Source organism: Diospyros lotus, unplaced genomic scaffold (genome assembly GCF_014633365.1).
Source record: "Diospyros lotus cultivar Yz01 unplaced genomic scaffold, ASM1463336v1 superscaf1, whole genome shotgun sequence".
NCBI classification, from domain to species: Eukaryota; Viridiplantae; Streptophyta; class Magnoliopsida; order Ericales; family Ebenaceae; genus Diospyros; species Diospyros lotus.
Genome location: NW_026267104.1, coordinates 2,031,581 through 2,054,660, shown reverse-complemented (window position 1 = coordinate 2,054,660; position 23,080 = coordinate 2,031,581). Strand labels below are relative to the sequence as shown.

Sequence of the window (23,080 nt, the reverse complement as noted above, 5' to 3'; positions counted from 1 at the left end):
AAAAGTTACATTATGCATGCGATTGCTTTATCTTTTATTGGTGTGACTTAATAAAATTAAACGAATAATTTAAAAGGTAAAGAAATACCCCAAAAGCATATCTTCTCTTCGATACTGAATTTGAATCATAAAAAAATTGAAATAGCTCCTGGGAGCCCAAAATGCCAAATGCAAAATTATAAGGACCAATGAGAGTTCTTGACTTTAAGATTGATTTCTTCCCTAATTAATATACATTCATCATAAAATGAGAATTTTGAGTTTCAACCAACCAACCAACCATAGAGAGCATTTGCTGCATGAAATCTTGTTAATTAAGACTTAGAAAGAAGATGAGTGAATTTTGATACTCAAGTTGGATTATTTTTCTTGTCAAAAACCAAAAATGTTAAATGGAAAAATGTATAGACCCAAATCAAACATTCAATTTGAATGGTTTGAAGCAATCACTAGCTTTCATTGTTTATACTGTAGTTTACAACACATGCATGTGAATGGAAGATTTGATATATATAAGAGTTAAAGGGAATATTTTTATTTTTTTTACTTTTAACTTCATTCTTATTTTATAAAAAAAATATTTTCACAGCTCAAACCCGACATCGGTTTGTTCGTTTGGTGGGAAGTTTTCAGTTTTTGTTTTCATTGTTTTAGGATGAAAATAAAAACTAATATTAACATTTATTATTTTTCATTAGCCTAAGCTTTATTTTCTTCATTGTATCTATAAGATAACTTAGATCAGACTTCTGATGGCTATGTGCACTATTTTCTTTTGTTATTTTTGTATGAAAACATATATATATATATATTACTGAAGAGTTATCATTTATAATTATAATAGAATTTTAAAAAATATTTATATGCTTTTACCTGACTAGACTAGATATTGTGTTGGGTCATAGGCCGTAAGGCCCATACCCAGAACAGCCCAACACCGTTTTTATTGGGCTGTGTTGGGTCGTCCCGTTTCGTTTCACTTTCACATCTCTAGATCTCTAGTAATCGGACGGCTTACGAGATGAGCGTAGCTTAGTTACAAAAGAGCCGCGTCACACCATAACACTGCCCCGTCTAGGGTTTACCGGTGAATGACTTTCATGGCGAAACAGAACCAGTGAACGCTCCTCTCTCTTTGAAAATGCGGAGACCATCGACGCCATTGCCCTCGCCGCAGCAGCTGGGGCGCGTCCTCCTCCTCCGCCGCTTTTCTTCCTCTCAACCGTCACTGCCACGACCTGGCAGCCACCTCTCTCTCTCCAAACCGCCATTTCTCTGTCCGCCGCCGCCACTCCACCGCCACCACTTTCCCACACCATCCTTCTCTCTCTCCCTCTCCAGACTCTTATCGTCCGCCTCCATTGCGGATGCAGAACCAGAGATCGTCCAGTCTCTCTCGTCCGAGCTTGTGAAGGACTCAGATTCAGATTCTCTCTCCATCACTCAACGCCTAGACCTTAACTTCTCTCACATCACTCCGAGCGCGTCCCTAATCCGCCAAACCCTAAATTCCTCCCCCGACGCCGGCCGTACAGTCATAGGGTTTCACAAATGGATCCTGACCAGGCCCGATTTCAAGCCTTCCGACGAGACGTTCTCGCACTTCGTGGACTACTTCGGTCGCCGGAAGGATTTCAAGGCGATCCACGAGGTCCTCGTGGACGGCCGTGGCGTGGCCGGGGAGAAAACTCTCGAGTCGTCCGTGGACCGGCTTGTCCGTGCCGGCCGGCCGACGCAAGCGGTATCCTTCTTCGACGGAATGGAGAAAGATTATGGCTATACTCGGAACCGTGAGTCTCTAAACTTGATTGTTACTAAATTGTGCGAGCATGGCTTTGCTAGTTATGCGGAGAAAATGGTGAAGGCTTGGGCGAACGAGTTCTTTCCTGATGAATATATATGTGATGTGTTAATTAAGGGGTGGTGTGTTGATGGAAAGCTTGACGAGGCCAGGAGGCTGGCCGGCGAGATGTACCGTGGGGGATTTGAGATAGGTACTGTAGCCTATAATGCCATTCTTGATTGTGCTTGTAAGCTTTGTAGGAAAAAGGACCCGTTTCGGCTTCAATTAGAAGCCGAGCAGGTGTTGGTGGATATGGATGTTGCTGGTGTTCCACGCAATGTGGAGACATTCAACGTGTTGATTACTAATTTGTGTAAGATTCGTAAAACCACTGATGCAATGAACTTGTTTCACCGAATGGGGGAGTGGGGATGTTTTCCAAATGAGACCACATTTCTTGTTCTAATAAGGAGTCTGTATCAGGCGGCAAGGACTGGTGAAGGAGATGAGATGATTGATCGGATGAATTCTGCAGGGTTTGGTGAAGCTCTTGATAAGAAGGCATATTATGAGTTTCTTAAGATTTTGTGTGGAATTGAGAGGATTGACCACGCCATGAGTATTTTCGGTAAGATGAAGGAGGATAGCTGTAATCCTGGGATCAAAACATATGACTTGTTGATTGGTAAGTTGGTTGCTCATGGACGTGTAGATAAAGCAAATGCTCTTTACAAGGAAGCTGAAAGCAGAGGGGTACCAGTAGCCCCTAAGGCCTATAAGCTGGACCCCAGATTTAACAAGAAACCTACGGTTTTGAAGAAAGAGAAGAAACGAGAAACATTGCCTGAGAAAATGGCAAGGAAGAGGAGACGGCTCAAACAAATTCGATTAAGTTTCGTAAAGAAACCAAAAAGAATGACGCGGAGGGCCTTTTGATCTTTCCCAAATTTTGCCAATATGTTATTGCAATTATCAAGTGACAGGTCCATTGTAGAACTTTGATCTCATTTGTTTTGATGAGTTTGGTTTAAGTTATACTTCTTGATTTTCTTAGAAATAAACTTTAGTTCAATATAGAATATCGGTTCATACTTTGTTACGTCCAGCATGAATATCTGCAGTTCTCTTGCAGCAAGACGAAGCTCTTGGGAGCCTGTGTCTTGATTCATAGAGCTTAGAAACTACTGCTATCCTGTAGTTGAATTACTTACAGCTTAAATGAAAGCTGGAGGTCCTCCTGCCAATCTTATTATCTCTTTTGCTCACCACTTATTGTTTTTGTTATGTGTTTGGCCGTTTCTCTCTATTGTTGTTTTCTTTTAGTCTTTAACTGTTGTCTGTATCATCCCGGTGCATAATCGTGAATTTGTAAGGCGTTTTGATTAATACTTGAATATGGTTGTGAAATGTACTAATAATTGCATCTTTAAATCACCTGGCTATTATTAGTTTAAATTGCATATAGTTGAACTGGATTAATCCGGACTGATGGTTGTGCTTGGTTTCAAAAGCATACTTTATTACTTGGAAATCCAGGAAATCTTTTTTTTGGGCTGAAGTTAGTTTAAGGGAAGTTCATTCTTTAGTCTTTCAACTTTATTAACACGATGATACTAGTCCGTCAAGAACATTTAAGTGAACGTTTGTTTTATTTTATTTTCATGGTCAACATTTAAGTGAAAGTAAACTATATTATTAAGGTGGTGAGTTGTTATGGAGGGAGGAGCTTGTACACCTCTAAAAAATGTTCTTTCTGTACCCGTTGATGTCTGAATGCTGGAATTTGGCAAGAGTAATGTATATTAACTGGTGCAGTGGGGATAAGGTTTGATACGGTGTTGTAGTGGAGATATTAATTGGTGCAGTGAGCACATATCTGTCAGCTCTAACCAAAGATTAGGTTGCCTGGCACAGTGAAAGGCCAAACTTAGAACACAGAATCACTGAGCTTGGGCAAAACCTTAGGTTCACTGAGCTCATTTAAATTTCTTCTGAAACCCAAGTTTTCCTTGGCTGGGCTATATCGTGGCTTGATTAATCTGGTGTAGCCCAATCAATGGAATGAAGAATAATGTACAAATGTTAGTATTCTATGTTAATTGAGGCAGTAGCAAGTCCTTGAAGATTGATAATTCTTGTGAAGTTTGAATTTCTTGAAAAATAAATAAATAAATGGAGATATTGTTGACCAGCCCGAAGATACACTTCATCAAGTAAAGAACCGACCGGAATAGCTTTTGATTAGGATAGGATGTGTGACCATTGGTCTGGTCAACATGACTCTGTTCTGTTCTGTTCTGCAACAAAATATGTCTTCGAATGAGATTCGGAACTGAAAAGGAAAATCAAGCCACCAGTACCAGATCTGGAAGCTACCCCACGTTGATTTGCACAGGGTAAAGTGAACTTACCTTGTCGGGGACTTCTAGGGTGTCCAATTATTGATACCTTGGACTCTTGCTATAACTTAAAAAGGCAATGCAGTGTAAATGCAAAAAGATAAGAGTGACATGAAAAAATTAAATAAATCGCTTAAATTGTCAAATCACCAAAAAAAATAGTTATAATTTGTTAATTTTAAAAATTATCTATAATAATTTAATTTGAGTTTTGAATTTTAGTGAACTATCAAATCAACCTGGCAAAAAAATTGTTTTTAATAATTTAAATTTTTTATTTTGTCATAAAATTATAAATTTTAGTTGGTTATTAAGTAAATTAGCAAATCCACCATAATTGGCTTAATAATTTGAAATTTTAACCTTTGAAATAATTAAAATATCATTATTGTTGATATGTTTAATATCTTTCTTATTAGTTGTTGTTAATGTTATAATTAAAATTACCCAAACCATCCAAACCACTAACCTACGAGTTATATAATTTTAAATATGTAAAGATTTAGTTATAATTTAAAAAATAAATAATGATTTGATTTAAATAACACATTCAAAACCTTCCTTCCTACATGACATGACTATTGTAGTGTCGCTAGATACTCTAAAATTTGCCTAATTTGTCACTTATATGCCCAAGAAAACTCGTCTCAACCAAAGAGTTCAATAAGAAAACATTGAGAATCGATTCAGTTGGAAAAATATGCTCAATTGAACTGGGAATTTTTAATTCTTTTGAATGTTAAAAATAAAATAATTTAAAATTTTAAAAGAAATTAAACGCCACTCATAGAATTATGTTAAAATTTGTTGATTCAAACTCTATTCAAAATAAAAATGCAACACAATGAAGATATTTATAATGATGATATGTAATAAGAATATGGTTAAGGAAAAGTCAATTTTTTGTAATTACTAATTTGCAATATAGTGTTATTTTAACAAATTTTTTCAATTTTATATTTTAAGTTCTAACTATCATATTGATATGTTGCTCATATCGACGCGAGATAGTAAGGGATGGTATGTGAGTCCCGCCACCCCCATGGGGCCACGCCCCTTCTCTGAAATTATTCGTATTAGGTAATTATTATGTTATCTGACACGAATAACATAATAATTATGTTATTTATTTATATAATAATAAACTATTATTCAACCTAATTTAACGATGCAATCCAAGCGGTTCAATAGCTTGTTTACTTTTTTTCACATTCCAAATGATGGATTGATTTGGGTTCTAAGAAAAATTGATCAAATAAGGCCGGGGGGGGGGGGTTCCAAATCCAGGCACAGAATAATAACCCACAAGGAAGGAATTGTTGAAACCACTGCTAAATTGTTGTATGGTGCATGCATGCGTGGACTCTGAGAGAGAGAGAGAGATGCAAGGCTTGCAAGCTTCGTTTTGGATGCGTCTAAATAAGTTCCTTCCAGAACCGAACTGACCTGTCGTTCCCACAGGAAACGAACGCTGCTTCTGTCGGGGAGTGTTCAAGCCAGCGGGGTGCACCGATGTGGTTGGACGGCCACCGTGCCACTTTTTCTGCTGTCAAGGCATCCCAGACGACGATCTGCACATCCACCCACAACAACAACATATATCAAGCCAAGCATTTATCCCAATATACAAAGTCGCCTAAATGATCTATCTATATTACCTCATTGCTGGGCTCATCTATGGATATTACAAATTCTTCTGTATCATTGAACACAGCCTGCAGAGAACAGAGTAAGGCGGCATTTTGATTACATTTCAATTCGACAAAGAAAGTTTCAAATCTTCTAGTAGTTTGTTTGCTTCTTCACCTTCACAATTCTAAGAAACATATATATAACTACATATCCAATCACCTGAAAGAAAACTTTTGTTTCACATTCAAGGAAAATCATACATATGGACTACTACTAGAAACAACAACTTTGTTAGTCTACTAATAATCAAGGGTTTAGTGTTATCAAGCAGTGGGATCAGTGGCCTGTCTCGCCAGGTGTGGTAATATCCAAAAGAAAGCGAATGCATAGTGAATAACCTTCACTAAATTGAACAGGAATCAATTTTAGCAAATCACCCGGAAAACCTTAAATTCAGTAACCATTACTGGCTTTACAGCACATGAGATCCTTCCCAAATCACACGTTTGAGACAAACTCCATTACTAAACATGCCAACAATATATGAAAGATTGATGTTCTTCAGGTACCCCTATCATCATCTGTTTCCCATGGCAATAAATTTGAACTATCAAGCATTTCTATAACTAGAAAGTATTTTTCACATTCTTGGAATGTTGCACTCTGACCTGCAGTATCGTGAAAAAAGATTGTTTCAAGAGGTACTACAAATGCCTCTAACCTGTAATTTACAACAATAATTACAAGTCTTGATGTCACTATGCAGGGGCGGAGCTAGAAAAAATTTCCAGCGAGGGCGCAACTTACTAAATAAAAAATAATATAGGAATATAAATATACTAAAGATTAACATTATTTATTTAATACTTTACAATAATTCTTTGTGATGTTTCATATTTTGATAACGTTATATAATAACTTCATTATTAATCTTCAAAAATATCTCTTTCTCAACATAAACAACTAGACTATCATTCATTCACTCATCTCCCATTCGATTGATCTCGAATATTAACATCATAGTCCAAAATTGGAATCCTTAGTCCAGGATTGGTGGGAAGTTGTGTAATATCAAAAGTAACACTTTTTTATTTTTCCTTATCAATATCTTCTACAACCGACGGAGATTTTCGTTTAAAAAATTTATCCATAACTGTTTCAAATTCAATATAACAAATGATAATTAAAAAATGCACAAATTCATAAATTTATCAAGTGGGAATATGCAAATTGTAATTAATCAATATCCATATTATGTGTGCCTGTGCAATTGATCCAACAATCAGAATATCAAATTACGTACGCCTGTGCAATTGATCCAACAATTAAAATATCAAATTATGTGCGCCTGCGCAACTGATCCAATAATCAAAATATCAAATTACATGCACTTGTGCAACTGATCTAACAATTAAAATATCAAATTTCATGCACCTATGCAATTGATAAACTTATTTATCAATCTTAACATCACATTAATAAATTTATTTTCGAAAACAAAACCCCAACATCAATTAACCAAACATTAGCGAACAAAATTTAAATTCATTTAACTTTAAAAATGAGATAAAAAAATTTACCTTTTTGGATAAAATTGATCAGCGTAGAGGGGTCGCCTCGCTGGGTCGGAGCCCTCAGCTCGGAGGAGCTGGCCCTAGCCGGCGGCGAGGGTGAGGCAGACTCGCAGAGGCGGCGAGCGAGCGACCGATGAGGGTTGGGAGTGAGCGACCGAGGAGGGTGAGCGAGGCGAGCGACTCAGCGGCGACCCCAACGATGGTTCGAGTCGTCAGATCCGACGCAGGCATGGAGGGAGGCCGGAGCAAGTGAGGGTGAGAGACAAAAAGTGGAAGCCGACGGGGCAGCAGCGAGTCGCTGCGAGCGAGAGCTAGCGACTCTGCGAGAGAGAGGGAGAAGGATAGAGGGGGTGGGCGGCGGGCGAGCGAGAGAGGAACTGTTTGAGGATGAGAGAGGGTTTCAATTTCTAGCGGGCCTGAGTGCAGGCCAACTCAATGGCGGGCCAAGGCCCAGTGAGGGCCATGGCCCTCACTGGGCCTACATTGGCTCCGCCCCTGAGTGCAGGCCAACTCAATGGCGGGCCAAGGCCCAGTGAGGGCCATGGCCCTCACTGGGCCTACATTGGCTCCGCCCCTGTCACTATGCATGGTTGGCTACATGAATTCTAGACCTCTGTCCATCTCTAAACTGTAATTTAATTAAATCTATTTCCTCAGCTGCATGGAAGCCTCAGTTCGTGAACATGATTGAAGTAGAAGCGAGGTTAAAAAAATAGACCTGCAAATGCCCCACTAACGTTCTTTAAGAAAGACCTAGAACCAGAAAGTACCTGACATCGTAACACGGTATGTGTAGCTCCAAGATATTGTTTGACCAATCTTCCAGTGCCAACTTCCCACAGCTTCACGGTAGAGTCCTTCCCAGAGGAGAGAACATACCTAAGCAACTTGACGAGTCAGTCATGCCACATAGCCAGCATGCAAAAGCATGAGATCCAGTTGCATCATCAAAGTTAAGTGGTTTGTTTCCATAGTTTCTGCTTTACACCACAAGGTAGACAAAATATCTACTTTTGGAAAATTTAACATTTTGTATAGCTTGTGTTATACAATTACAGGTATTTCCAGAAGATCCAAAGACATCAAAAACATAAATAAAGTTAATGAGCTACAATTTACTAGATTGATTATCAAGACAAATCTTGTCATACAAAAAGGCCAGCATAGCCAGATGTCATAACTCAAATTCCTCCCAATCTACCACTTTCTGTATGTTCACAGAACAGCAATTTAACACTTGGCATTGAACCTGTCGGAAGCAAAGAAGGGAAGAAGACGGGTTCATATGCTCGCCCAGATATATGGGTATTAAAAATCCAGATAAATTCAATTTTGCCAAAATTTGATGGTTCATTCGAGCAAACACAGCATATATAATGTTTCAAAAACTAACGAAAGCATAAAGTATAAATAAATTACTAGAACTTGAATTCCTATAAATCTGAAACTCCTCATTTATAAATTTCAAGAAATTAGAGAACGGATTAAGAAATCTGAAACTAAAATAAAATCTTGAAATAACAAACCATCAAACATAATACAATACAAACAACTTTTCAGGAGCAGCACCATCAGATATCATATACAGACAAGCATCTTAGAGCCAGCATACAGTTTACCTTTGGTCCTTTGTAAAATGGGCGCTGATGGCCTCTGTTGTACCATGGGCACCAATTATTGGACGTACACAAGTGGCTGTCACTCCATCCCAGATCCGAATAGCACCATCTTTAGAAGCTGTCACATACATGCCACCAGTTGGAGAATATCTCACCTGCAAATACCAAACCAAAATTTAAAAAATGGCCCTTCATGACCTTGGTATCTGCACTTCTGCAGTATGAAAATAACCATTTCTCCTCCCCCCCCCCCCCCCCCCCAAAAAAAAAGAAAAAGATAGCAAATATAGAATACCTGATTTATCGCTACATCAGTGCCAATTTCTTGGACATTTGCTGATAGGTAACACTGGAAAGTATTCACATCATACAAGTGTGCAACAGGATGATCAGTGCCTGCAAATGGTTTCCAGCCAATAATTCTTAGAAAAGGGAGTGTGTCATTTATGTAGGTTTTCTGAAAGAAGACTAAAAGTTACGTTCCACCAAATTTCCAAGGCACAATATTATGGATAAAAAATGAAAACAAATATGATTCTTTCTGAAAAGAGAGAATATTAGAAAATGCCCAAAAAAATCAGCAGAGAAAGCAAATGACACTATCAGTACCCACCAGATAATCACTAATTTTAGGAATTTTTATTTTATTTTATTTAGTTAGGATAGTAGTTTTGTATCATTAGTATTGTCTAAGTTGAGAAGTGTTAAGAACTGAAAACATAGTCGCTTTTGTTAGCACCTCATTTAGAACTTCCAGGCAACTTTAACATTACTTAGGTAAATCACAAAAAGATACCCAGTACCTTAATTCAAACTGATCAGACAGTGATTCAGAATGGTCAATGTAAAGAATATAAAAACCTGCCAAAACAAACTCTCCAGAGGGATGAAAACATACAGATCGCACATTGTGAGTATCCTGCAATAACAAATGAATAAGTAAATAAATACATAAATAATGAAATAACGAATCACAAATCCAACAATGATGTTCCAGAAAGACTGTAAAATTAAGAGGCAAATAAACCTGGATAACTTTGAAAGCTCTTTTTGCTACTGTTTTTGAAAAATCAAAAAACCTGAAATTGAAATGAAAATTTTAGATGTCCACCAAAAAGACAAATGAATTGTCTAATGAATTACAAATATGTACAAAATCTACACAGGATAAACATAATAGATTTTACGACAATAAAGTGCTGAGGTGAACTCAAATAACTGAAATTTTACTTTATTGTGTGATCTTTGGCTCCAGTTATCAGCACAGTATTTTGAGGATGAAAATCCAAATCATTTATGGGCTGCAGGAGAATCAGCAGAACATCACACAATGAACAGATACCAATATATGATCTAATTGTCCATAAAAACACAATGGTTAAGATTTTGTCAAAGGATACACCATATTGACAAAAGCGAAAGTAGAAAGTAGGAGAAACCTTGCTGCAAAGCAATATCATCATTTAAATTAGAAGAGCATGTGAATGTATAAGTCTGTCTTCAACAGTATAAATGCCACTGCAACTTATAAGAGACAAGATCTCCATTAATCATCTGTTTTCATAGGTCAGAGACCATACAGTAAACCTGGAATGCGGGGAATGGCATTTATATGCAGTACCTACTGGTGGTTCTGCTTAGCAGGCTGAAGAATGTCTTATAATGCACCTTTTGAAATGTAGGACCCATTTATCATGAGACTATTTATATCTCCGAACTAAATATCAGCAATTAATTATTACATTTCCAGTTAAAGGACTTTTCAGGAAAATGAAATGAGAAAAAGGAGTTATTTGCTTAAAGCAAATGGGAACCACTATGTGAAAATTAGAAGCAGGTGAATATGCCAAACTCCAGGGAGATTACATTTATTCATTTATCAATTTTTAATATTATTATTCAAGTATCAATTTGAAGAGATAAAATTCTTTATTCATCAAAAGCCGCTTAGCCAAGTTCCATTTTACGGTGTCAAACTTAAGCAGTCTAACGCAAAAAGTAAAAACTATTGAGACTTGAACAGAATGCCAAAAACATATCAAACAAAAGTTGGACATTTTTCTGTAAGATCAACTGTTTATGGACTTTGAGGCATATGATTCAGGGAAGTTGGGCCAGATAAACTAATTCTTGTTTCTTGCATATCATAAATGATGAAAAGAGTAAAATAAGTCCAGAGGTTTAGACAAATGTTATTAGGGGAATCAACTACTCCACTCCCACTCGCCACAAAAAAAGAGAAGCAACTTTTAAATATCTTCCAACAAGTGTTTCCCCTTTCACAGGTTAAAACTTTCAGAAAACAAAAGCAAGCTCTATGGTAAATTCAGAATTAATGAACTTGAATGAACAGCACAGCTGTCAGCTGGAGTCTTAAACTCAAAGGTTAAGTTCTTTAAGCAGGTTAATACTATAATGAACTCCGCAATAGGTTTAATTGATTATGGTGTTAAAAAGGAAAAATCAAGGACATTATAAGAACAATTAGCATATGTGTGGCTAATTTGTTTATCGAGGTGTAAAGAAAGCTTAACCTGTAAATGGTCATAAAATGTTCGTATGACAGGTCGAATAGGACCATCCCTTGCATCAGGCAGCATCATTTGTTTGATTTTTGCTATCTGTAGGGGAATATAATAGTTTGTGAGTTTCAAGTGAGTCTGGATCAAGCAAAAGATTGTTCACATGACTAGAGAAGAACACCTCAAAGAGCTTAATGGATGTGTCTGCACTCCCTGTTGCAAGAAACCTTCCATCAGGACTGAATCTAGCACATCTGGCAACATTCTACAGGTTATGATCAAACAGTTCTAAGTTAGATGGGAAAGTATGCTAAACTCCATTGTCTCCACGCTAGTGGTATACAGACAAATGGTATACACCATCTTTCCTGTCTCTTCTCACAAGTACAAACCTTGTGCTCTGAAACATGTCGTGTCTCATGCTTCCGGAAGCTCTTTGATAAGCCTTTTGTATCATGAACAGCACTGTTTGGAAATAATATTAATTAGGTCTATAGAAGAATTTCCAAAAAATAAAATAATCAGCCTTATAAATCTTCCAACTGTGAGAGGTCATGGGCTTCATTGTAGCACCACCCAATGAACTGAACATTTTGGAGCAAAAACACATCTGGTTCAATGAGGCTGATGCAATAACTTTGTCAAGAAACAATTGATTTGGCAAACAGAAAAGATAAGGAATAATAAAAGTCACACTCTACCATTATTCTTTTAGACTAGCATGCTTAGAGTTCATAAGATGCCCCAGTTAATAAAATTAACAATGTCAATATAGAGGAGAGCTATACCTAACCTGGTTCAGGATAACAGAAAAAGGCATGGCATTTTGTCATTTAATGGAAATTACAGTCCTTGGTAGAGGAGAAATAGAGAAAAAAAAAAAACATCCAAATGGCTAATCCCAAGTAGTTGGGAAGAAGCCTAGTGGCGCTAAGTATGCTAAATACGTACTACTCCTTGGATGTCTAGTCATTATTATTTCCTACCAATTCCATGGCTGCTCTGTAAATGTTTAGTAGAGGAAGGCAATCAAGGAGTTCAGATTATCCATTATCGCACAAATATGGAGAGTAGGGAAAAGCACACATGGGACTGCTGGAAGCAGTTAACAAGAAGATTACACATGTCAGTGCAGATACAGAATTCTAAACATATTTTGTAATAGCCTACCAGAAAGCATAAGTTTTGTGCAGCACCCTAATTGCAAGAACAACCATATGTACATACATAATGCGGGCATATAGGCATTTATACATAGGTTTTATGGAGAAATAAAGATCATTAAAATGATTAGCACTATTATCACCCTATGACTTTTTATTAGCACTTCATGAGAGGAACATCTTAATGATAAGAACAAGAGCAAACAAGTAAAAACACAACACCAATATGTAGATGGGCAAGACTGCAACTAGAGAATGAGAGGAGGGAGAGGGAGAAGAAGCACAGATCTGTTATCAGAAGCATGCAATGGATTTTCTACCAGTGATTCTATACCTGTATGGAAAGGGTAGTGTAGAAGGATCAATGTACCCTCCACAAAACATGCTGTCTCCAATGGACATTTCATGTCTTGCCGTAATAGTGCCATACCAAAATCATCTATTAAGTGATGATAATGAATAGAAAGGTTCTCATAGCAAATTTATCCATCTCAATTCTTCATCCATCAGATACAGGACATTTGATATAGTTTACAAGCTCCCTAATGGATGACGTAAAACAATTGAATCAAGCCTAACAACAAAGAATAAGAGGAGAAAAACTAAAACTGTAATTTGGGAAGAAAAAAATGCCTGAAATCAACAGCAACAGTGCGAGTAGCTGGTATTGAACCATATCCTGTGGGTATTGCTGCACCTGAATCAAACAATGCAGGTGAAGGAACCCCTCTTAAAATCTCATCTTTCTCAACTGCAAGACCCTGTTAGCTTCTTAGATTTGTAATATTGTCCCTCTTGCCAGTCAAGGGAAAACAATTAGAAGTGAGAAAAAAGATAAACAAAATATGGAGAAACCTTAGCGACCAGTTCAAGAAGCTTGTTCAGAGGAGCTTCAACATTCAATGGCGTCATTGTAGCTGAGGCAACTGCACTTGCTGCCTATAGAGCACAATATTTCAAACTTTCATAATCTCAACCTTCAAAACAACTAAGACTCCATTTGATTTCTGAGAAATTTGAGGTAGCAAACATTGACGTTCAAAACGACTGATAATGTTATATGCATTGATATTATAATTTAGAGCACTGGCAGTTGATTAGACAATTGATTGTATATCCGTGTGAAGGATAATCACTGTATATAGTTACCATATAAGAATGTCTATTTTCACATAGGCTTGGAGCGGTTTCAGAGTTTACGTTTAAGATTAGTTCAATCCAAAAGCAACCACCATTAAGTATAATTTCAATTTATGGTTCATTCTTGTTCAATTGGAAAAAAAAAAAAGAAGTCTCGTGCCGAGAAAATTATGGCACTTCCACCACTATGATTGCAATATCAACTGTGAACCCTAAATAACCATTCAAGGAGACAAAACCAAAGCAAGTGCAATTTCTTCGTCCGCTATGTTCTTTCCACAAACAGTTTCTCAGCAAACAAACGGCGACGAAAAGAAAGTCGAATTCAAGAAAAGACCAAACTGATTTGTTTCCGTATACCTGATTGAGATTGTTGTCGCGGAGATGAGCAACGATTAAAGCATTCACCTGACGGTACAGCCTCCCGTCCTGCAACGTCTGCTCCAAGCTGCTGCCAGTACTATTGCCGCTTTCCATTCCGAACAATTTCCGACAACCCCAACGCTTTCTAAATCTAAAGTTCTTCGCTTTTTCTCTTAATTATGCGAAAATGTCAACCGGGTTCGTCTGAGAACCCTAGTTCTGTTCTAGGGAACAAATCGGAGAGTAGTTTCAGTTGTAGCTAGTTTGCTCTTGTTGCTGGTAGCCATTGACAGAGTAAGGACCCGTTTGGCTCAAAATAATTATTTTTTGAAAACAATATAGATTTTTTATTAAAAAAATATTGAATTTACATAACTTTTATTTTTGCATGCAAGTTATTTTTGAAATCTATGAAATCAATTGGACCTATTTTGTATGTTGTTAAAAAAATAATAATACTTTCACGGGTTTCTTTGAATTTAGAAAAAATAGTATGTGTAACTCAGACACTATATTTATTATATGATTGTTATAAAATTAAGAATTAAGAGACATAATAGGTTTAAAATTAAAAATTGGGGGAACTAAATGGCCTTTTATCTAAAATTGAGGGGCATTTTCATGCCTTTTGCCTTGACATTTCTTAATTTTTAGAGTGAAATCACCATGTCACATACAGAAATTTAATATGATTTAGTCTTAATTCCAAGACAATATCACAACTTTTGCATGACGAATTTCTTAATCCTTGTATTTCTCAAAAACTAATGACTCATTATCAATTTTAGTTTTTGAATCGGGACACCCACTCATACTAAAAGTAACTTGTTTATAGACAATTATTCAAATGATATTAATCTCTTATATTCAAAATAGAATTAAGTCTATTTTTATTTGAATTGAATCTAAATAATCCAACAATATTCTTACACAAGCTTATGATTCACGGGATCCAAATAAGATGTAATGAACTAGACTTCAAATGACTATGTTATAAATATGTGATTCGTTAACATGTTTATTTGATTATACATGATAATATTATCCAAAAATATTTTTATGATTATGAATAGTTATTATCCCTTTATGATTGGATTCGTCTAGATTGACTTGAACATGTGTAGTTGATGCAAATACAATTGCAATACAAATAACCTATATAGCTAGAGATAATACAAGTCAATGTGTCTTTTTGAGTGTTTTATAGTTTGTTTTAAGGTAATTCTATGTGATAAAGTATTGATCAAATATTTATTCAATTTCTTAATTTATACTTGCTGTGACATAGACATGAAACATTACACATATTTAAAATTTCTACCATAAAAAGACATCCATTCATCGTGTCTCCACCTCACCTCATTTAAAGAGACTAAGCTTGCAATGATGAAAATGGTCCCCAGGTGTCCAACTTACAATTTTGGCTACCCAAATAATATAACTCAACTGGGAACAGATGTAGAGTCCACCGTCTAAAGAAGTCTCATTTTTTAGTAATTTTTTTCTTTACGGTTGAGCTTATTAGTGATGATCTCTCATTCCCTATAACTCATGTTACCTTTCAGTTCAGTCTCCGAGATGAATATCCCTTCAATTTATCAACTTGTTACAATATTGTTGTTTTTTGTTGCCTCTAAATGTCTTGTGAGTTGCTTGGGGGTGACTAAGAGGCATCTTTGTGCAAGCCTCCTACTACAAAGATTTGACTATTTAGACACTTTTGATTGTTTCTTTCTGAAATATCTTGACATGTACGCCATCGGGTTTAAGTTTGTTCTTATCCTTCATCTCCGTCTCATTTTGCCTTCTCAAGTTCAAGTTGAATTTGAGCATAACGTTGCAGACAAGATAAGCACTCAAGTAGTGAAGGAAAAGATTCACTCTTCACAATCCACAAGCCTCACAATCCTCTTCCCCCAACTTTTGTTTTCTCTGTAAACTACCATCTGGGAATCACTTCATAGTTCTTAAGAATATGGCGATTCCTTTAAACCTTCTACCTGGGAATTCACAAAAACCCGAGCCTGTGGTGACAGGAATATGATCAGCAGATGGACAAGATCATTATCAACAACAGCATGGACATTGCAGGCCCTAGAAGTATCGTGGCAGGATTTCTGCTGACAGAGTTTGGTAAAAAGGGGTACGCATCAGGAGGTGGAAGCTGGCATTCCTCGCCATTGAAGTAAACCTTCCGAGGAAATCCCCATCCTTGCCTGAGGGTAAACGTTTCCTTGTTCTTCTGAAGAAGCAGCTCAGACTGAACATTCCCTAGTAGCCCAGCTTCCATTAGCACATCATTGTAGAATTTCATGCCATAGAACATGCCGGTATCATCTGCATGCATGTATACGTTCATGATCATGTAGCTCTATGCAAAATGTGATGGATATAGACATCTTCTACGCTATGCACACTTACTGATGGATTGATAAGGCAGAAGAGGCTTGTATTCAAAGCTAAAAACTTGAGTCACGTTGTCGAGATTCGGATGCTGCACCACGAGAGTCCACTCCGTATAGTTCATTCTGTAATTGAAATTAGTGATTGCTATCTTTGCCCGCCAATATTCCTTGTAGTTGAGCTTCACATGCCAGTGCACTCTTATCGGACACATGTGATGCGTGCACTGCAGTAGCGGCGTAGTATCCTTCCTCATCGTGGCATTGAGTTCTGGCCTCTTCACATCATCCGATTCAACCCTGCATGCCCATATCAACAAGAGAACAAGATTCAGCATACCTGTCATTCATTAATCGTTGTTCATTTCTTCTTCTGTTGGAGACTTACTTGATGCAGTTTTCTATGTTCTGGCAGCCACAAGAACACGACGGACAAGGAATGATGGTGTTATTGTAGAAAGATGAGAAGGAAACACAGCACGCAGGGTACTTGGAAGCCAGGAACTGTGAGTAAGTGCATGTCACATTCCAAGTCACTGCATTAAGTTTAAGGGATCATTCATGGCTAACTAGACTTTGATTTCATTGACATTGGCTGAAACTTTGAAAGCAGTCTTAATAATCTTACTCAGTGCTCGGGTTTTTCGCCTGTGATCAGAGCTGAGAAATCCCGAGGGGGGAACAACCTTTGCAGGGCCACAAGTGTAGCCTGGTCCAGGACCAAGCAGAGTGAAATTCTTGGGCAGTTTCACTGTTTTATTGGAGGTTCCGGACAGTCCAACACCGATCTGGAAGGCTGCGACTGCAGCTGCTGGATCTTGGCCCCACGACGACAACACGCCGCCTTTGCAGCAGTTTGAGTACTGCTGGTTGTAAGGGGCTCCAGGAAGCAAGTCAACGACCGTGGGATGTCTGGAGCAACTGTGAGGTACGTTTCCTTTGAATTTCGAGCAGTCTCCTTGTTCTGTTGCTTGTGCTCCGACCATGGTCCAAATGATTTCCTTCTTCCGCCACGACCATCCCAAGGTCCATCCGGGGCTGATTATGTGCCGAAACAACTGAAAATTGTTCAGTGTCACTGTGGCCTGTACGAGTTTGTTTTAAATAGCAAGCCATTAATTAGCACCTTCTCATTATACTGTTTTGAGCTTTGGAAATGAAATCGGATTGAGATGATGCTCACCATATAGCCATCTGTAGTCCAAGACATGATATCCCATCGGACGGTTATGTTTCCAAATGGATCCAGTGAATCATATGCCTCTGAAAATATATAATTAAACCAGGAGCAAAGGAAATAAGTACAAACCACAAGAACTTGTGAGCATTGAACCAATAGTACATTTTAAGCAGTAAAACTATACCTGCATTATTGAATATTATGAACAGGATGACAGTGGATGAGATGAACTTTAATCCAGCAAATGTTTGGCACTGAAACATTGTTTTGCAGGAAATTTTCGAACCCGGCTGGGCTGATGGATCGGGTGCCCTTTCCTGAAGCTCACCAGGACTGCAAGTTTCCTGATGAAAATGTGAATGAGACAATGGCAGCAAGTGAATTGGTGCCATAAAAGGGTGAAGGAAGAGATCCAGGTGAAAATGATCAGTCCATGGAGATGGCACACCTACTGATTGTTACCTGGTTACTGCTTGTGCGTTTTTCATCTCTCTCTCTCTCTCTCTGTCTCTCTGAATTGTCATTTCCATTTGATTACCATGTATGTCAGTAGCTGGGACTGAAGGAAACACCTTGATGAGAAGCTTAAGATCAGGAAGAAAGGAAAGCTGAGATGTTTGAACACAGCAGCTGAAGAGTTATTCACTTGGATGAATATGCATTATCTCTTGTAAAATTATGGATTACCCATAATCTCAAAATCATGTAGAAAACTGACGGAATTGAAATGTTTTAAACCTCCCCCCCCCCCCCCCCCCCCCCACCAAAAAAAAAAAAAAAAAAAACTTAAATTATTACTAATTATGCAAAACTTAAATTTGTAACATTTCAATGGCAAAAGAAACAACTTTATTATTATTATTATTATTATTATTATTATTATGAATGGTACTTGCCCTTGCATAGTGTTTGTGTTACCAAAATTTTTTGTTAATGTCAGCAATATCATTTTCACTTTAGCTTATCAGGGTGGGGTTGGTCTGTGTTCCCCATAAGTTATTTCTTTTAATAATCGATAATCCCACTGTTAAATACAGGATGTATATTACATTCAATTTCCTGAAAATTTGGTATAAGTAAATTAGTATCTTTCATTTTCAAAAATGAAATTACAATCACAACTGTCTAAAAATCATATCAAATTATGTCCTAAGTTTAGATTTACAGTAACCTTGAAATTTTTTACAAAAAATTCTTAACAATTTTTAACTGATAGGAGGTCAACATAATTTTTAAAATGTGCAAGTACATGTTATAATTTAATAAAATCTGAAGCCAAGTATGGTTTACCCAAAAATAAATAAGCATTCACCAAATACAACTAGAAAGAGCTGTGATGCTGCAAACCTTGAGATTTATGTCCACAGGGGCAGGAGGAAGAAAGGAAGATTCTACATAAATTCTTGGTGGGGCTTTATGGAGCTGAAGCTGCTTGGGAGAAACAATATACATAACTCTCAAATTTTATTGGAAAAAGAAATCACCCATTAAACTACTAGAAATTATTTTGATAAAATTTTCTACACAAAAATTTCATATCATTTTCCCTCCCCAGAAAATATTTTGCCAAGTGGGGATAGATATGATCAGGTTCAAGGCATATCCAAAGTAATACCAGAACATTGAAGTAACTAGTTTTTTTCCACACTTAACTTTCCTATTGACAATTGATGGATGTAAAATGAGATAAACAACATCCTGATTATCCCATCTCAACACTTCCAACCTACAAATTGACAAAGCATGTATATCAGCAAACTTTGTGGAGTCCCTGAACCATCAATCATTTTATCTGGAAGACATGAGATTGAATGCTGGATATCGATTCTCCCTGAAGCTGTTTCTACCAATTTTGGAACTTGATCTCTGAATTTGAATCCTCACCTGCAAAGAAAGAGAGAAGACACCTTCCAAGCAGCACCAGAAGCCAGAGCAATGGAAAACTTGGAAGTAATTTTCACGAGATAATAATAATGCATGAATCTTCTAGGAAAAGAAGGACTCATGTCACGCTAGTTGGAAGTATTATTAGCTTTCTATTCAATGACATAGTAAATATTTCAAGTTTTCGTGTATATTATAGCTCAAACCTTTTATATAATATTTGTTTGAATTTGTTGTGTTGTGTTGTTTTGTTTTACTTTTTATATGCCATTGCTATGTACTCTCTACAGGTTAGAAAATAGGTTTGTTTAAAAAAAAATATTCTTTTTAGCTATAAAAACTTGCATGCCATGCACACGTTTAGAACAAATAAATGTATTGGTGCTCTAAATACACTCATGTCCTGAGTGTTTATAGATCTGAGCTATAGACACTCATGACACAAGCATTTATAGATCGCCACTATATTGCCCCTATATTAATGTCCCACATCAAAAAAAATTTGAAGTACGGGAAGATAAATGCTTGCAGCACAAGCACTTATATGTTAACATGATAAATGTCAGGGCCACGAGCATTTATGCCTCATGCCTGCTGCACAAGCAACCCTACTCGCATGGTATCCTGTTTCAGGTAGCGTTTATTAAAATGAGCAAGATAAGAGAGTATCAAGATAAGACTGGAATGATTTTCGAATCAAAATATGGAATGGCCAAGATAAGATTGGAAAGCATTCCAAAATTTTTATCAAACTATTTGTTAATTTTTTTGAAATCCATTTAGAATTGTACTTTTTTTTTCCATATGTTTGTTAAATACATATAATAAGCACCGATATAAGGGTTTTTTTACCAAAATATCCCTATTACCAAATATTTAAATTTATTTTCAATGAAAATATTATAATTATTATAAAAAATATATCCAAAAAAACAAAAACAGGGAAGTGGGTAAACAATTGAAGGTGGACAATCTGGAATTTTGAAAAAGAATGTGGAACACTGATGGTGGTGGCAGAAGATTAAGGACAGATCCGAAGAAGAAATTTGAAGAAAATCAGGAATCAAATAAGAATAGGATCTGGAAATTGGAGGAGGAGGAAGAGGAGATCTGGAATCAGAAATCAGAACCGCGATTAAGAACATATCAGAAGACAAAATTGCAAATCAGATTAAGAACTGATATGTAAATTAGAAATCAAAACTGATTTTAAGAACAAATCAGAAGAAGAAATCAAAAATCAGATTAAAAACATATTTGGAAATCAGAAACAGTGGCAGTGGAGAGTAGCGGGGATGGGGCTGGGGGCAGTGGTGGAGGTGGGCAGTAATTGGCGGTGGCAATGAGGATTTTGGCGAAGGAGACCAACAGTGAAGCGAAGGGGGAAGCTCGGTGAGAAGATGAAGAAGATGGGGAAGAAGAAATGGGTGAGGAAGAAGATGAAGAAATTGGTGAACGGGGGTTTTCCGGTGGCAGGAAGAAGATGAACATGTGAAGAAAAGAAATGGGTGAGGAAGAAGATGAAGAAGTGAAAAGAAATGGGTGCGATTTTTATACGAGGGCATATGAATAATTTGGACTTTTCTGTAAAATGTCAAATAAATTTATATGAGGAGGGAAGTCAAATAAATTTATCTAAAAAAAGTGAAATAAGAGGTCACATGAAGACTTTTTTAGAGAATGTTCGATAACTTTAACAAACACGTTGAAAAGTACAAATATTCGAAATACTTTCCATATCTGACCCTTCCCTCCCCCAGCCAAATATCTTGATTAACAAACACCAACTCAATAAATAATTAGCACCCCATACTATTCTAATACATTTTATTTAAATAACATTACTAAAAAAGTAATCCTTGTGTGTTTTTGAGACATCAATAGGGGTAATTACGCTATTTCAAGTAGAGAAAAGCAACTCAATGTAGAGTCAGTGTGGACTTAGTTAAGTCCTTATGGGCGTAGCACGGATGATTCACAAGGTAGAAAATTGCACCCGAGGATATAGGTTCGAATCATGACAGTCGCAGTGTGAGAATTTTATCCTCTTGTGGGAGTGGCTCCTTGTGGGCATTATACACTGTGCCTTCTACCTTGAGAGCCGTCGTGTACCGTGATTAACCCCTCTTACGTGCATAGGACAATGTGTGGGGGCCTTAAGGTAAGGGATTTCACCTTTTGCACCCAAAGTGTGGACTTAGTTAAATCCCAAAATTAGAAATTGCCGTTGTTTTCTACATTTGCTGATTGAGAGACTTCAACTACCTTTAAGAAGTGTTTATGCGCCTCTAAGTCTTGAGAGTTAATTTCATCATTTTCTATCTCCTATAATTCTAACATTAATATAAGAAAAAAAACTTATTAAACCAGAACTTCTCGTCTTTTCACTTCTTTGAAAACTGCAAAAATCAAAACTACCATTCATTCCGTATTGGTACACCATTATTCTCAGTTTTATTCATTCGTACTCTAAACTATAATACACCTGTGGACTAATTCCTCAGGACGGATGGCTCCAAAACAGGAGATGCCCATGCTTTTACCCAGAAGCTGACATTCGGGGTAATGGTCCAAGCGAAGATGCGAACCCTAATTCCTTTCTTAATTATTTTTTCCCTTTTCTATTGTGCAGTCTGTCCAGCTACCATGATGTGCAGATAAATCGTGAAACATAGAAACGGCTAAAACAAAATCAAACAAAAACATGGAAATAGAACTGCAAATTTAAGCATGGACTACCACTCAGAGCCCAAATTCAAAGCCACGGAAACAGAAGCGAGATTTATCTTCGTCGCAATCAAACACAACAGAAAACACCAGTCACAGGCCTAAGGATCAGATCAGAGCGCACAGAGAAAGGAAAATATAACTGAAGGAGGAGACAGACAAGATTAGAAGAACCCCTTCCTTCCCCAAGCTTGCAGCTCTGCTCCATCGGCTCGAAGAAAATGAAGAGGCTGTTTGGCTTACCGTTTTTTGAGATGATTTTTAGCCTTTGTAATTAAAAATTGTGTAAAACTTTAAGGATAATAGTTATATATTTAGTTTGAAAAATTAATAAATTATTAACATTTAATAAAAAAAATTAAAATAGACATGTAAAATTATTAATTTTTAATAAAAATAAATTATAAATTAAGGTTTAATTAATAAAAGTTTTACCATTAGATAATGATAAATTATATATAATTATTAAAAAATATATTAATATAATATTTTATGTTTAAATTTAATTTATAAAAATATTTAATATATTAATATAATAAATATTAAAATATATAGAGGGAGAGAGAGATTAATGCGACATACAGAATAGATATAGAAAATTACAGCGACAAGCTAAGATGATAGTAATGGACCGAAAAATAGAGGCGACAACGAGGGGCTAGAAGTGGCGATGGAGGCGACGACAATGGGCT

General features: G+C 36.7%; 3 protein-coding genes across 5 annotated transcripts; 1 reads left to right on the top strand and 2 right to left on the bottom strand.

The window, feature by feature from the left end:
* Positions 1 to 1,074: 1,074 nt before the first annotated feature.
* LOC127792765 (pentatricopeptide repeat-containing protein PNM1, mitochondrial) lies at positions 1,075 to 3,027 on the top strand. The gene has a single exon (XM_052323337.1). The coding sequence runs from the start codon at positions 1,142 to 1,144 to the stop codon at positions 2,717 to 2,719; it is 1,578 nt and encodes a 525-aa protein (XP_052179297.1). The 5' UTR covers positions 1,075 to 1,141; the 3' UTR covers positions 2,720 to 3,027.
* Positions 3,028 to 5,427: 2,400 nt separating this feature from the next.
* On the bottom strand, positions 5,428 to 14,494 carry LOC127793194 (cleavage stimulation factor subunit 50). The gene is made up of 14 exons (XM_052323990.1): positions 14,193 to 14,494; positions 13,548 to 13,631; positions 13,326 to 13,453; positions 11,922 to 11,994; positions 11,711 to 11,794; positions 11,542 to 11,628; positions 10,238 to 10,308; positions 10,035 to 10,086; positions 9,869 to 9,926; positions 9,303 to 9,403; positions 9,008 to 9,162; positions 8,159 to 8,267; positions 5,841 to 5,897; positions 5,428 to 5,753 (listed from the first exon to the last, which is right to left on the bottom strand). The coding sequence occupies exons 1-14, from the start codon at positions 14,307 to 14,309 to the stop codon at positions 5,598 to 5,600; spliced, it is 1,332 nt and encodes a 443-aa protein (XP_052179950.1). The 5' UTR covers positions 14,310 to 14,494; the 3' UTR covers positions 5,428 to 5,597.
* A 1,039-nt stretch (positions 14,495 to 15,533) lies between these two features.
* Positions 15,534 to 22,646, bottom strand: LOC127793196 (COBRA-like protein 4). Of its 3 annotated transcripts, none has more exons than XM_052323993.1 (9): positions 19,431 to 22,646; positions 19,125 to 19,205; positions 18,240 to 18,361; positions 17,962 to 18,121; positions 17,781 to 17,860; positions 17,226 to 17,682; positions 16,986 to 17,133; positions 16,617 to 16,897; positions 15,534 to 16,532 (listed from the first exon to the last, which is right to left on the bottom strand). In XM_052323993.1, exons 4-9 carry the CDS (start codon positions 18,038 to 18,040, stop codon positions 16,240 to 16,242), a joined length of 1,338 nt encoding a protein of 445 aa, XP_052179953.1. In that variant the 5' UTR covers positions 18,041 to 18,121; positions 18,240 to 18,361; positions 19,125 to 19,205; positions 19,431 to 22,646; the 3' UTR covers positions 15,534 to 16,239. The 3 variants fall into 3 exon arrangements, with proteins under 3 accessions (XP_052179953.1, XP_052179954.1, XP_052179955.1); XM_052323994.1 differs by having other exon boundaries at positions 18,240 to 18,349; XM_052323995.1 differs by having other exon boundaries at positions 18,240 to 18,336.
* Positions 22,647 to 23,080: the final 434 nt, after the last annotated feature.

Excerpts from the sequence above, each read along its gene's own strand:
- LOC127792765 (XM_052323337.1), top strand. The coding sequence starts at position 1,142 with ATGCGGAGACCATCGACGCCATTGCCCTCGCCGCAGCAGCTGGGGCGC.
- LOC127793194 (XM_052323990.1), bottom strand. The coding sequence starts at position 14,309 with ATGGAAAGCGGCAATAGTACTGGCAGCAGCTTGGAGCAGACGTTGCAG. Across the intron at positions 11,795-11,921 it reads GACATGTTTCAGAGCACAAG|AATGTTGCCAGATGTGCTAG; the intron begins GTTTGTACTTGT and ends CATAACCTGTAG. Across the intron at positions 5,754-5,840 it reads TAGATGAGCCCAGCAATGAG|ATCGTCGTCTGGGATGCCTT; the intron begins GTAATATAGATA and ends GTGGATGTGCAG.
- LOC127793196 (XM_052323993.1), bottom strand. The coding sequence starts at position 18,040 with ATGTTTCAGTGCCAAACATTTGCTGGATTAAAGTTCATCTCATCCACT. Across the intron at positions 16,898-16,985 it reads AACATAGAAAACTGCATCAA|GGTTGAATCGGATGATGTGA; the intron begins GTAAGTCTCCAA and ends ATGGGCATGCAG. Across the intron at positions 16,533-16,616 it reads TCTGCCTTATCAATCCATCA|ATGATACCGGCATGTTCTAT; the intron begins GTAAGTGTGCAT and ends ACATGCATGCAG.